At 40.7% G+C, this 15,165-nt stretch overlaps 1 protein-coding gene across 6 annotated transcripts in view; it reads left to right on the top strand.

Annotated features, from left to right (window-relative positions):
* The window catches only part of ptprfa (protein tyrosine phosphatase receptor type Fa), a 165,787-nt gene that overhangs the window by 115,408 nt on the left and 35,214 nt on the right, over positions 1 to 15,165 (top strand). For 5 of the 6 annotated variants that reach the window (XM_028403182.1, XM_028403184.1, XM_028403181.1 and 2 more), the window contains exons 18-19: positions 4,674 to 4,886; positions 13,655 to 13,818. In XM_028403182.1, the coding sequence (XP_028258983.1) occupies positions 4,674 to 4,886; positions 13,655 to 13,818 (377 nt within the window). The remainder of the gene's footprint in view (positions 1 to 4,673; positions 4,887 to 13,654; positions 13,819 to 15,165) is intronic. The other variant, XM_028403183.1, reaches the window with a different exon arrangement.

Genomic DNA, 15,165 nt, shown 5'->3' with positions numbered 1-15,165 from the left:
TTTATTTGGCTTCAGCCACAAATTTTCATTTCAGTGCATCCCTAATATGAACCCACAGCCAAACTCTTTTATCCAATGAAGCTGTTTTGGGCTCACTACAGAGATATCTACCCAACATGCATTGCAAAAATACTGTAAAGTCCTGTTCTATCTGCAATCAATTCTGTACTTCACTGTTGTATTACAGTAATTTCAACAGACATGCCAGTACTGTGCTGGATTTAAAGAAAACAGGATTGCGGTGTTGATATTTCGATGTTAATTTTACAGCAACTTCTAACAGTGTAGTATTAATGATGTTCCTTGACTGGCATCGTGCTGTATTTTCACAACCAAAAAGACTAAAAGATGGAAACCCCTCTGGCATTTCCTGGACTACAATATTCACAGCACACAAAAATATGAGAAGGTTGTGCAGGACAAACAACATTCTAATGTTGAGGCTGTTCGTCCAACGTTGCTCTTTGGCATGCTGGAAAAATAACGTTTGACAAAAGAGGTCACAGAGTCATAACGTTCTTCCTCTGGGAGACAGCAATGTGTTCAGAGGCTGTCAGAGCAATATGTTGTGTAATGAAAATGTTAATGTAGGGCTAGATAGAAGCAATTAAAACACAATGTATTTCACAATCAGTCATGCTAGAGTGGCATTAGAGGAAGGCTATAATTGTGTAATAATTGTGAAGTACAACTCGCTCATTGGAGATTAATACTGTGTGTGTGTGTGTGTGTGTGTGTGTCTAAAGCACATCTTAAATTACGCTTTTATCTGAATAACAACAATATGGCACAATCATATAGAATCACTGGACACATATTTTGCCCAAGACAGCGTATAATAATCAGACCTATTAGGACCTGGGGCCAAACTATACCAACTCCTTTTGTGATCCTAAAAAATGACACCTGCCTATATAAACTGCAGTAATTTACCAATCAGAAAGTGCATCTCTCCTTCCTTTATCAGCTCTCTGTGCTCTGCTGGACTTAGAGATGGCCTTAAAATAGCACCGCTCCAATAACGCTAGTTAACAAAGTTGCTAATAAATGACAGTTTAAATACCAGCTCAAGTCTTTTAACTTTCTGAATACGAGCATTTGTTTAACTGCTGGGGCTGTCTAGATGAAAAAACAAGTGAGGAAACCGCCCTACTGTTGGCAACAAGCAGCAAGTAGATAAAATGGTGTTGGTAGAAGTTCTGTTGTTACTTTTAAGGAATTAAAAAGGCAAAATAGACTTCTGTTTTTTTTACAACCTGGAATTTTTAACAAAACAAAAACCTTTTTCAAAGGTGGATTTTACAAACTGAAGAAAGGAAATGATCAAGGAAATGGTTATCAGGATGGGATTAATATGATTTAGTAGCTTCAGAGGGAGGGAGTCTTTACTGTTGTTTGTAACTGTAATATGCTTTTATGTATGAACTAATAACACTTGTTGTGTAAAATGTCAGTTGGTCACTACATCCATAGTGACCAACTCTTTCAAGCTTTTTGTTATTTTAGCCAACTGTTTGCTTTTTTTGGCTATTTACCATTTGTTTTCTTGTGGCAGTTCTCAAGTCATTGTTTAAAATTCATATAGTACTTTGCTGGCCTCAATATTAATGTGATAGGTGAGGATTTATCTCATTAGAATGCACTGTTTGGTCCGACACACTTAATCCCTCTCCTGTCAGCCATATGATGCACCAGTCACAGTTTATCTAAAATGTGGCAGTGTAAAGGTCATGCTGGCATACCTATGATCCCTCCACATTTTACCCCGCTGTACGGAAATACCGTGCCGTGCGCTGTGCACCCCCCCCTCCCTCCTTACAAAGACAGGTCTGCTGCAGCTACAGCCGCTCATAGATGCCACAAGTGTGCACAATTTGCCATTGCTTTTCCCTGACGAGAGGCTTGGACTTCTCAACAGCCAACAACAGCAGTGTTCTAAGGGACACAGTCACAGGTGCGACTATAGCGTGCTCTCTCTCTCGCGCTCTCTCGCTCTCTCTCTCTCTCTCTCTCTCTCTCTCTCTCTCCTCCGCGCTGTCACATCATGATCATAAACTTTATCAAAGGTCTCCAAATGTGAAATATATTATACTACTGAAGTAAAACTAAAAATTCAACCACACAAGGCATCAAGTAAAATATGTTTAATATTTGATCCTTATCTTCTATATAAGTGCTTTGCATTATTTATTGACGGTATTAAAAATGATACCGTCACTACCTGTGTGCCCTGCCAGTATACCTTAATACCTTAATACCGCCCAACCCTATTCAGTAGTGCTGCATACACACCCATTCACAGTGGCATTAGGCAGTTGATGCTAATGTGTCTAATCAGCATAGTTCCAGATGAGTGGTGGAAATTAATGTTTTGGAACCAGCCAGAGCTGCCAAGGATTCAACAAGTGATTCGTCTTTGGACATGCACCAATATTCATGTGTGATTCACTGGCTGACCTGAATGCAGTTAAGTCAGTCACAGTCACCATTTTGGATGCTTGTTTTCAGACTGCAGGTGTGGAAGATAAAATGATGTGTCAGCCACTGTGAAATGCAACCTGTCACCAAAATCATCAAGTCACTTCAAGTTACTGGCAGCAGCTCTGAGAGGAACTTTTAGTCTTTGTGTGTCACTTTCAAGTGCTTCTCAAACTGAAAGTGAGCAGGTTGCTTTGGGTGTTATTTAATGAGCCGCTGCACTGGATTGGGTCCTGTAAAATCTTTACTGGGTAAGCTCAAAAGGAAGATTGGTCATTGGGAGTTTTACTGTGCACTGAAGACAGACTAATAACATTGGGCTGTGCAGTACCTGTTTTATTTTGCTGTATGTCTCAATAGTGCTGCCCCAATGCATTATGGGTATGAGAGGGAAATGACTGTGGCATAAATAAATCTGAGTGAAACAAATGCAATTAATGGCCCTTTGTTAGCAGAGGGTATCTTATGGTCTTAATCCCTTTTTGTCTTCAAGTGAAAGAAGAAAATTTGATGAGTTATTGATAAGGGTTTATGCTTATTGGCTGTTGTACTCTTTATTGTCATGGTGCTCAATAAGGGGAGCCTTGGAAAAAGAGAAAGAAATACCAGAATGATTTACATGGATAGAAAATTACTGAGCTCCTTCATGATTCTAGTATTAAAGTTTTTATTTTGTTCTTCTGTGGCTTTTAATTTAATATACTGTCATTACAAAATTGCTATTGTTTGTATGATCTGTTAAAGGGTAGGAGATTTTGAAAACTCAGTGAGAGTCAGCCAGATTTTGAAAGTAAACACAAGCCCCTTTCTCTTGGAGCTCACCCTGAAGCCACGCCTCCCAACCAGTCTGTGACTTCGGCCATCATGCACGTACCTCTCTGGTGCGCGCGGAGCAGGAAGAGAGTGACAACCAGCCAATACTCCACGCAGGGTCCACCCGGAGGATTGGCTGATGTTTTTAGTGTTTTATAGCTTCCACTGATGATTCATATTCTTCGTTTTAAAGCGAAACTGCCGAACTAACCGGTTGCTATCGGATTGTAAAGAGAAGTTACACTAATTTAACAAAAAGTGCATCAGAAGGAAATCTTCTACCCTACCTTTAAGACACTTAACAAACAGTTTCTGTAATGGAGCCACGACCTGCCGTATTCCATCTGAATGTCACAGCAGGTGTTCAAACTGCCTCACCATAAAGCACCTCCAGCATCCACCTTCCCCTATACTATAACAGTGTAAAGCTTAGTTTTAGAGGATACAGGTGTCTGTACTAAGAAATAACACACACATTGCGAATTGAATGTTCTTTGGAATACTGAGAAGGAATTTAAGACAAAGGAAGAGTGTGAGCTTGGCTTATTCTTGAACCGCCATCTTATCATGGTGGAGGGGTTTGGGTGCCCGGATGATCCTAGGATCCTTAATGCCCCTAGCAGGGTCTTCCAAGGCAAACTGGTGACCACCACAACATAGGTATAGCCTCTCCCTGAATACACTCAATCCAAGTGATTCACATGTGAAACCGAACCAACCAGGTCATTCGTATGACGTCAACTGCTTCAGACATCCCTCAACTGCTTCAAACGTCAGTAGTCACAAGACCCAGGCTCGCCTCGGCACAGTGGTTCCTGAGCTACCATACGCATGTGTCGGAGCCTCAGGACCATCACTATGCGGCTATTCACTATGCAGCAGCAGTGAATTGTAAACGTGCATTATAGAGACAGAAATGGCAAGCCGCTGTGCAAATAAGATAAATAACTTAAGGCTATTTATTTATATTTATTTATTATCTATTTAGTTTGTTTAATAAAAGAACAAGGTGTAGCGCTGTTCTATAGAAACGGTGGTGAACTGTATACAGATTTTCTTCATATGGTTGAATTCACCTTTGCATCTTTGCACATTTTCATGTAGATATTGAGAAGCCTTTACACTGGTTTCTCACTTACGGTAGAAAACGTTACAACAGTAGGGCAGGAATGGGAACCGTACCTTGTGAGAATTTATAATGGAAAAAGTATGTAGTATATTTCACTATAGGGCTACTGGCAGTACTTTTAAAAGGATGCACATAACACAAACCCTACAGAGATCACTTTTGTCTTGTCATATTGTGCCAGTTCAATTGTCATGTCTTCTCATAATATGCTCATTCTGATTCCAAGTCTCCTGTTGTGTCGTCCCTCTTGCAGCTCTTGGAGGCTGGCGCTGATGGCAGTCTGCAGAGAAAGAAGAGACAGAGCCAAGACTTCCTGCAGCCCTACATCGCTGCCAAGATGGACACTATGCCTGAGATCTTCACTCTGGGAGATGAAAAGAAATACAATGGCTACTACAACAAACCCCTTCCTGGACAGCAGCAGTACCGCTGCTTTGTTTTGGCTGACCTGACAGATCACGAATCGGTGAGTGAACTCTATGTATTTATCAGTATTTTAGCATGTATGTGTCATAGTAATATAGTTCAAAGGTTCAGGAGGTCCTTGTAACATTCAGTGCAAGTTTTTGGGTACAACTAAGCAGTGGTACACATAAAATAGCTACAATTCATTCACAGTTCATTTTTCTTGTTTTGACACATTGTAGTTGCAGCTTGTTTGAAAGATAGCTTTCTGCTGCTTTCTCAAACCACCCAACAAACACCGAATAAGAATCTTCTGGGTACATCATTAACAGCACCAACATAAACATCACAGAATACAGAGAAATAGCCTGGCAGTGGCATGTGCACATACAAACCTCTTTAAAAGTAACACATCTTTCATGTTGCAGTTTCACTTCTAATCCTCATAGATACAGAGACTGTAATAGGTTTCTTAGATAAGACTTGCCAATATAAATGTAATCCACATTTAAATGTAGTGTTCTTTGCAGCTACATACAACATCGGATCAGATCACATGTGTACCACATATGCACAAGATTGTCCATATTTTACAGAGATGGTCATAAGATCTAAACATTGAAGTTGTTACTGTAGTAAAAAAAAAGACCCAAACTCTGACCTGTTCTCTAAATCTAACCAAGATCAGTAGTTTTGTCAACTAAAACTAACCAGGTAGAGACTGTGTCCTATTTAAGGAGCTGCAACCACTGAAGGAGACGCTCTACGAGGTCTGTGCTTCATAGACCACAAGTGTGGTCCTCCTAGATTGTTAAATGGGAACGTCTAGCCTGTGGAAGGCTTGATGTTAACCATGATGCACTGCAAGTTTTCTCATCTAAACTTTAGGTTGTGAAGTCTTCCGTAAAAAGAATACAGCCATTGTTGGCATACAAGGAATCCTGCAAATTATCTTTCCAATGCATCCTTCATTACCAGAGGATGCACGTGTCGGCTGCATTTATAGAAGTCTTTGACAGCCTTGTTGTGCCACAGGGATGGTTTGCCTCGTTTAGGACACAGCTCATGTTTTTAGAATAGTGTCATATGGTTGTAAATAAAGGGAAACTGGACTGGACTTTTGGTGTTCTCTGAGAGACTGCTGAGCCATTAAATAATTTAATTTGAGTGATCACCAGTTAGGGGTGGCACCGTGGTGCAGAGGTTAGTACTGTCAACTCACAGCAAGAAGGTTCCAGATTAGGCTTTCCATGTATTGTACTATGTTGTTTTTCTACTGGATTGCATCATACTGAGGGGTGTTCTTGTTATTGGACTCCACACTGATTCTTTCCCGTCACGGTCTGCAGTCATATAGCACGCACTGGCAACAGCTCCTGAAAGCTAGGTCAAATTAAGTTATAGCTGCCTTGTAGGAAGCTGCAGTGTGAAAACTAATGCTGTACTTGACATGTCTTGCTCTTTAAAGCTACAGTGAAGGACAGGGAGATATGTGAGCCAACATGCAGTGGGTCTATAGCTTGGCCTTTAAAAACTCTGCAAAAGCCTCATTTGTAGCTCAGGTTATAGCAGATGCATGAGTGGTGAATGTATTGTGTTTTCTATCCATGCCTCCAGGCAGGGCTGCACACATGCCGAGCACGTTGCACTGATGCAAATCACGTCCTTGAGTCATGCATGCATCTGCAGGTGTATCTCTCAGGCGCTGAGGCCGTGATCCTTGCTGTCACTCACAGGCATCTTGCTTCCGTGAGCATAGCGCTTCAGAGTGCTTGACTAATATCAAGAGCTTTTGTTGCTCAGATCAGTTGTTTGCCTTTGTGATGTTGAACTCTACGATGGGGTTGTGAGGCAGGGAATCATATGGAATAGTAGATGTAACGTACCTTAATTACACCAACACAGTGAAGCATGTTACTGCTGCATCAGGCCCTATCTTTATGTGTCACCCTGTCAATGCCATCATCTTTCCTGAGAGGCTTTCTTTTACTTGTACTGGAATCTCATAGTGATCTGTGGCATGCGGAATGCTCTGTTAACAGCGAGAAGCAGGATGACAGCTGTCTTATGTGTAACCTTTATTAAACAATGAAATGTCAAACCAATTACTGAATCCACCTTTTTGTAAACCCATATATCCCATTACTCATTAAACAAGTGTACATACAACCCAGGCATCGGGGCAGATGAAATATGAATATAACTATTAACATTTTGATGCTGCTTTTTCCTTTTCTGCAAGTAGAGAGCAAGCACTGCATGGTGTGCAGAGTTTTCTAAAGTGTGTTTTAGCCCTGACATGGACTGGCTACCTGTCCAGGGTGTATCCTGCCTATCAACAGGTGTGAAAGGCTCCAGCCCCCTGTGACCTTGTACTACAGAACAAAGCAGGTTCAGAAGATGGATGGATGGTAGTATAGAATTAAGTTTGGTGACACAGTAATGCCGCACAGCAAAAGTGTTCCGGGTTCAAATCTGGCCTTTCTCTGTGGGCCTTTCCCTGGAACTACACAGTTGTCCCTGTACCTGAAATAATTCACTATTTCTTTCTGTAAATTAAAGTTGCATCTCATACCTCTGTTGGGGGATGGTACCCTTTAAAGTAAAAGCTCACATCAATTGATCAGAAAAACAATTGCTCCTGTTGCCTAGCAACTTTGACAGCTGTAGTCGATGCTTGCTGTTAAAGTTTACCAGCACTCTTAAATCATCTTGGGGCATCTTGGTCTGTGATAAATCAACCTGATGCAGACATTAAAATTGCGATATGCAAAACACGTGTTTCACACAGAGATTGAGTTATGATGCTGCTAAGAAGACCCTGTAAGTCAGCAGTGTCCAAACTTTCTCCAGGGAGGGCTAGATTTGATAATGCCAAAGTGTCCGAAGGCCAACAGTCCCCGATGACATTACATTAAAACAATAAAAGATGGGCTTTTATTTAATTACTTCATTCCACACAGCAAACAAACAACACTTAAGCAGTGAGATGAACAGATGAACATACAAGTTATCTGAATTTACAGCATACATTCAAAACACTGTGAGGGGGAGATCTGGCAGGTCTGCTTTAGGAGCAGCAGTAGACGCACGTTAAATGTCACATAGACTGTTATAGGTGGGAGTCATTTAGTGCCACAGCTTTGCAGTAGACATAACAATGTGCCTTACCACAGATGTGTACTATAATACAGCAGATTCATCTGGAGAGAAGTGCCGTGTCTCATACACTGTGTAAATGTTCACATTTCTGGAAAGTTGCTTTTATCCAGCCGCAAGTAAAAAGGCAGAGAACTTCACTTGTACAGCACGGACACTCTGATAGCAGGTTGCATAAGCATGTTTAGACTTGTGGTGAATTGTGTTGAAGTGCTGAACCAGTGCTGTGCACCTTCAGAGCCCTGTGTGTAGCAGTAACCAACATATAAGCCCTGGGGCTCCGTGTGACGCACCGTGACGACACAGACAGCATGAGCTGACAGAGGTCTGCTCAGAACATCATGCAAATCTTACACAATGAGTTAAAAAATAAGAATAAGAATTAAATTGTTGAATTTGTAGGATTTATTCTGTTTACCTGGTGGGCCAAAAAGAAAATTTTAAGATAGAAGCCACGGGCCAAATAAAATCTGTTGGCTGCAATTGGCCCGCGGGCCGGATTTTGGACACCCCTGCTATAGGTGAATCTTTACTGTCTTGTCCTGAATTTCTACCTACACAACTAGCCTAAAAGCACAGCATCCAATCCCACCCTCACCCCCCCCCCTCTCTCTACTGTTCACACAGCAGGGTGAGGTGCAATGAAGGTGCAGCAGCACTTTGTATTCCTTTTAACAGCCAGGCAAGTGTGGATCAATCCAAGTGACCTCAGTTACACTAAGATTTCAATGCTATTCAAACATTTTGCACTCTACCTCCTTCATTAAAGCTTTTGTTAAGAGTATGTAGTTTGGAACAATACTTGAGAGTCCAGATTCAATAAATGACACTCTGCTGAATGTGTTTCAAGCCTGCACAAAAATAGAAACGTAATCACATTCATTGAAAACAGGGGAAGTAAGCTTAAAGCTTTTATTTCTGCTGCAAAGCTGCTGGCAGGGTTGAAGAGAAAAGTAGGCTGGAGACCGAAAGAAAAGGGCACTGTGGCTTTCTGTGGCCCCCACTGCTGGTAAACAAGATAGGACGTGTGAAATTGGATAAAAGAAAAAAGGCCATATAAACAGTGTGATCACTTAGAGCAGAGGAGGGTTGAAGCGAGGAGTGAGCGGCACTTTCCTCTGGACGCAGAACCCTGTGGGAGTGACAGATAGGTAAGGAGAGAAGGGGGAGAGAAAGCTTAATGGAGGATAAGTAAAGGGGGGGCACCTGAAGAAACTTCACACCTCTACCTGAGAAATGCTGCAATTACTGAAGAGAGAATGCTGTAATGTGTTTCGGCAGGAAGCTCCAGCTATAGCAGAAGTATTTAAAGTTGTGGGAAATAACCTGGCTGTCAACACATCACTGTTGCATATCGTTCCTGCGTATTTTATTAGTCACTTCTTCTTTTGGAGGGCTGTGGGATTACGGACCGTGGAAACAATAGCAAAGTGTTCATCCTCCCACTCCTATTAAAGACTTCTTTGCACAGCACACCTCCTCTCTCCAGCTCACAGATGTAGCAGCAGCACATTTTTCACCCCTGAAGGATTACTATCTACGGAGGAGTGCTGCTGAGATTGATCACTTCAAAACTCCCCCACGAGATTATCTAAATATCCCTTCCAATATGCTTCTGCTGCATCTTAAAGCCATGAAAACTGTCATTTTAAAAAAGGTTTTCTCTGAGCTGTAGGTAGCATTTTGCTAAAAGTGCTAAACAAAAGTACTACAGAGAAAACGGAGTTAAAAGAGCCGAGTAGAGAGACGAGCGAAGCCTGTTATCAAGCACCGCACCTTTTAGCTGTTATAGATATCTTACATAGAGTCTGCAAAGGAGAGCGGGAACAGGGAATGCTGCAGTTTGTCACAAGTTTGGAAACTGCATGGCAGAATATTAACCTAGAGAAGCTCAGTGTGACAAAAAGTTAATGTATTTATTTGTTTACAAATGTATGTTTTTTTTGTTATCAAGAACGGTCATGGACAAGAAATTACTCAATTGTCCCGATTGCAAGCATTTTTTTTTTTTTTTTAACAAATAGTCGCATGTGTGACCTGCAGGTTTAGATTTGTTTCATGTTGGGAAACAACAGGAAGTCCATCAGTGTAGGTCTCTATGTGTGTTAGAGCAGGCCCTGGAGTGATTAGTAAACTGTGCAGGTCACATCTTCTACTCATCTCACTGCTGTCACGTCTGACATCAAAGCTAGGTCTAAAATGGTGAAATGAAACTCTGACATATTTTTGATGAGAGACAGATTAGAGAGACGACCAAGAAGAAGCGATTTTGGTGGAAAAGACAAAATGTTCAAAGACGCACATTTTTCTCTCTGTTTAGAAACATTTCAGTTCAATCATGTATTGAATTGTTGTCTATGGTATGGTTAAAATGCATATAAAGTCTGAAATGGCTGCAAAATATATCATGTATGCATGAGAAACAGAGAGGTAAGAATGGGCTGAGTAGATGAAGTCTGCTATTGTAAAAACACTAAGGTTCATATATTTGGCCTTTGTGACAGCTCAATTTTTGAAGGCGTCATTTTAAATTCTGATTCTAAATGAATGAAGGTATCACTGTTGAGTTATCTCTCTCCTTAGAGTCGTTTCACGGATTGTGCAACAAAGCTACACAAGCTACATATCTTTACAATGTAACATAACACATTGTAGTATCCTGATGTAGCCATAAATTTTCTGCTTGTGCCCAAAAAATAAATGCTCCTTTTTCTGGCTGCAGTTCTCCTGCTAAAACAAAAGTTAGAGTGCAGCCCTGTAATTAAAGACCCACTAAAATTCATTTACCTTGCACAGTAACTGGATCCATACAAGATTTATGGTATCACAGACTCACGCAAATCCATTTACCATTTACAACTGACACTAAAATTGTGTCATGTTGTCCATTTCAGTTCCTGCAGGGAAGGTCAGAACATTCTTCTGCTGAACTGCACTGCTCCTATGGTTCCTGTTTAGAATGTCATCATTTAAGCAGCCTCAGCTGGCTAGCTTGTCATTGTAGGTTAGCACATGCTACAACACAGCTGCACTTAAAGGTAGTAGAAGTTTTGTTTAATATTAATGAAATATTTAAATGATATCATGGTTAAAGTATTTTTGAACTTCAGTCATATTTTACACATTATAGTTATTTGGCTAAGGATGACATGTTAATATACTGTTATTCTGTAATTGTATGGGTTGCATCCCTACAGAACACTGTATGTACCAGTGTACCAGCACCAGCAGAAAAATGGCATTTAATGTACATGTTGACCAGCATACATATGAATAGATTATCCAATATGCAATACACAGATATAGTGCCATGCTGCTATGCAGATATGTTGTTCAATAGTGACAATTCATGAACACCTCTAATACAGTTGCTTACTGACAAACCATTCACTTCATCAACGTTTAAACCAAACACTGCATAACCAATTTAGAATATTATTTCCAGAGCTGAATTTAGTTTTATCACCATTGCAGCAGTATCTGCAAGAAAAGACGAGAATCATAAATCCAAGTCCATCTCAGTGGAATACGGCACAAAAAGAAAATTAAATAGACTTATGTGCTTCTTTTTCAATCACAAAACAAACATCTAAATTAAGCTCATATCCTCAGTAATGTCTTGGATCTTCAGTTGGAAACTCATACAATTTGAAATAGGAAATTATTCCAAATAGCAGTACCAATGCCAAGCTACAAACATACAGGAAATAATACATTTGGGTGCCATGTACCTCTTAGAGAACGGAGAGGAAATGATGCATCAGCAGAAGGAGTAGAGACAGTTCGGCTGTGGGAGGATAAGCCTGGAGCACGCCTGCTGCCAACTGGTGCACACTCACACACTGCTCGTGTACAGTAGTAATTATGTAAAATATTGCATGAGGGAAATACTATATTCTAACATATCACCCACTAAGCTTTCTAACAAGATGATGAGGCATAATTATGTTGATGAAGATTCTCAGTCATTCAGGTCATTTTCATTCAGAAGGTTGAAGCAAGTCTTTGAATTTTGAATTGTTGGTGGCATTGTAGGGTGACTCTATACGTTTCTCCTTTGTTTATATGTAAGTGGTGGGCTTGGTTTAGTGATCACAGCTTTATGCCAGCTATCTATCTGTAGCTGTTGATATCAGCAGTAAACAATAAAAGGGAACAGCAACAATTCCACCACCATAGAATAGAATAGAATAGAATAGAATAGAATAGAATAGAATAGAATAGAATAGAATAGAAAATACTTTATTTATCCCAAGCTGGGAAATTTCATACTCAAGCATACTAAACAATATACCTCTAACGGTAAAAATTAAACAGTATAAACATTATTTACAGCATAAAAAAATAATGTAATGCAAAATGTGCAATTTGTAATGAAGATATACATTTAAGTCTAAATCGGATTGTGCAATATGGTATGAAGATATGAAATGATATGATATACAAGAACCACAGTGTGTAGTTTGAAAGTTAAAACCTGACCCTCACAGCAGTGAGTCCGTGTTGTCTCTGGCACAGAGATGAGGTGTTGTACAGTCTTACAGCATGAGGCAGGAAAGATTGTAGCGAGCTCTGTGACAGTGAAGCTGTCTGAGCTCCGTTGTCTGTCCAGTATAGGGAGGAGAGGGTGGTCGGGGTGATCCATGATGGATAACAGTTTGTTCAGTGTCCTCCTCTCCACCACTGCTTCAAAGGTCTCTTGGCTGCAGCCAATGACAGAGGCAGCCTAGAGGCATCTAGTAGTTCCTTACTCTGCCAATAGGGTTTATATATATGTATATATCATATATGATATATACATTTTATACACACAAAACATTAAGGTTAATAGACCATACAGAGTTTGATGTGTCTGGAAGGGACTATGATCATGTCAAGTTACATTTTAGCATTCTATCACATGACAAATGTACAAATAATAAAAGCATCTTCAGCCACACTGGTGTAGGATTCATCTGTAGCCATGATATCACAACCCCAGTGCTGAATGTAAAAGTGAAAATGTGTCGAAATGAATGAGTCAATAAGAAAACAGAAGACATATTGGATGACAAGCAGAGTACTTCAGTTTGGTTTACGGCTTTGACCCAGAGGAGCTGCCGCAGCCTCCCCTACCCAGAGGCCCGTCAAGCTTACAGGAATATTTATAGTCTCAATCACAAACACTGTCCAGAGTGCTGCACTTGTCCTAAAGTCCATAAAGTGACAGACAGCACAGTTATTTAAAGTAAATTATGCCTTGCAAATCGATCCATGTTGCTCCTGTTTAATGTGTATTATGTTGCCAATCGCAACAGCTGTGAAGTGCAGCCAACAAAGAAGTAATGAAAGGTTATTGTGTAAAGTACAAAGATGGCACTGCACAGGTGAATGGAAAGAGGTCAGCCTATTGAGTGGCTGTTACCAGGGCCATAATTATGAAAGGTAGGGCCCTGTAACTACTAGAAAGCTAGAAGAGATGTTACAGTGAATGATTAGACCTATCGAGATGTCATTTGTTTCCAGTATTTTTCTAAAGTGTTCTTCAATAGAGCAAAGAAAATTGGAACAAAACAGTTTTATCATAGCACTTACCTTGAGAAAGCCACTAATAATTTGCTCTCCAACTGTGGCCTCCATCTCATGTCGTTTGTTGTTTTATTGATTGTATTATTGTGTCCTGATTTTCAGCAGAGGACATTTGCAGCCAGCCCCTTCTCCGAGCCCTTCATGGTGAAGATCAGCGGCGTGATCAGGCAAACTCAGGAGGACCCGGAGATGCTGTGGGTGATGGGTCCGGTGCTGGCTGTCATCCTCATCATCATCATAGTCATTGCTATTCTACTCTTCAAGAGGTGAGTATATGGCAACAAAATGGCAGACACTGTTATGACATGTACTTCTGAGAGGTGCAGCTGTCCAGTTCTCATATAATGATGCAAACTTTTTGACAAATTTCATCACAACAGGAATGGTTGCTTAGTAACTGTGGGTAAATAAAGAATTTCTGAAAACAGCTATAAACTGTATTGTATTGTGGATTATCAGCTGTAAGCAACACACGGTGCTGTCAGAACAAAAGATTCCTGTTGTGTCATCTTATATAAGACAAGTTTCGACCTTGTAGGCCACATTAGTTGTACTTCTCTTCGTATCATCTGACTGAGCGATCATTTTAGCACACTCCACAGTGGGACCTGAAGCACTTTCCTCAGCACAACAAATGACATTTTATTTTATTTTAAGGATTTTCAAGACAGACATTTGCCTAGGCCAAAAGGTCCTCTGTGGCATATGGGAGCGAGGCTCTGCGAGTTGCTTCCGGGCCCTGCACTTCAAGGCTAACAGTTGGCTCGTGCTGCCTGTGCTGAGGTCAAACATCTGGAACTACTGACTGGGCAGGCTCGGGCTTCCATATGGCCTCTGCTCAGCTCAGAAAGCAACACTCTGTCTGTTCTTCCTTTTGCTCCAGTTCTCTCTCGGTTGTTTTAGTAATGACTGCTGTGGAGTACAATCAAATCTGTGATCAGATCTTTTATTATTATAAATCAAACATTTGACTATATTTAGTATCATAGCGATGTGTTTTCCTTCATCTCCAAAGCAGCCATGTTTCTATTTCAGTTTACTCTAATGCACAGACTTTACCCTTTAGACCTCTTTCACTAAAACCTGAGAGGAGCGGTCCATGAGGAAGTCTATTTCAGTCGTATATCTGATATTATGTCTGAATTCTACAAATTGTAGTTACAAAGTGACTTTGTTGCAAAGCTTGAAATTGAAAGGAGATTAAAAGATACTGAAGAGCAGTGCCACATACAGCTGCACTGATGAAGTCTCCAGGGGATGAATGAAAAACATGGAAAGCATGTGGACACTTTGCATCCTTTGCTGCGAGTTATTATTTACTACGCTCCACGTATTAGTCCATAGAAGATGGAAAATCAGAATTATATATCAGTAATACCGCCTGTTGTACAGTGTTGTACAGCCTCTTCCCTTTGACACTTCTAAGCGTGGTGTTCCTGCTGCTGACGTCTTGTAAATGATTGTTTTTCCTCTCTGCTCCCTGGTTCACTGTCTGCCCGCTTTCTGTGGATGCAGCAAACAAGAAAGGTTAGTGCTTCTGTCTGTTCCTACAGCCCATCCTCCCAACCAGTCATCCCCGGCTTGCCTCTGCACATCCTTCATGCTGCAAGCCT

Source organism: Parambassis ranga, chromosome 4 (assembly GCF_900634625.1).
Source record: "Parambassis ranga chromosome 4, fParRan2.1, whole genome shotgun sequence".
Taxonomy (NCBI): domain Eukaryota; kingdom Metazoa; phylum Chordata; class Actinopteri; family Ambassidae; genus Parambassis; species Parambassis ranga.
This window is presented reverse-complemented; position numbering and strand designations above follow the sequence as displayed.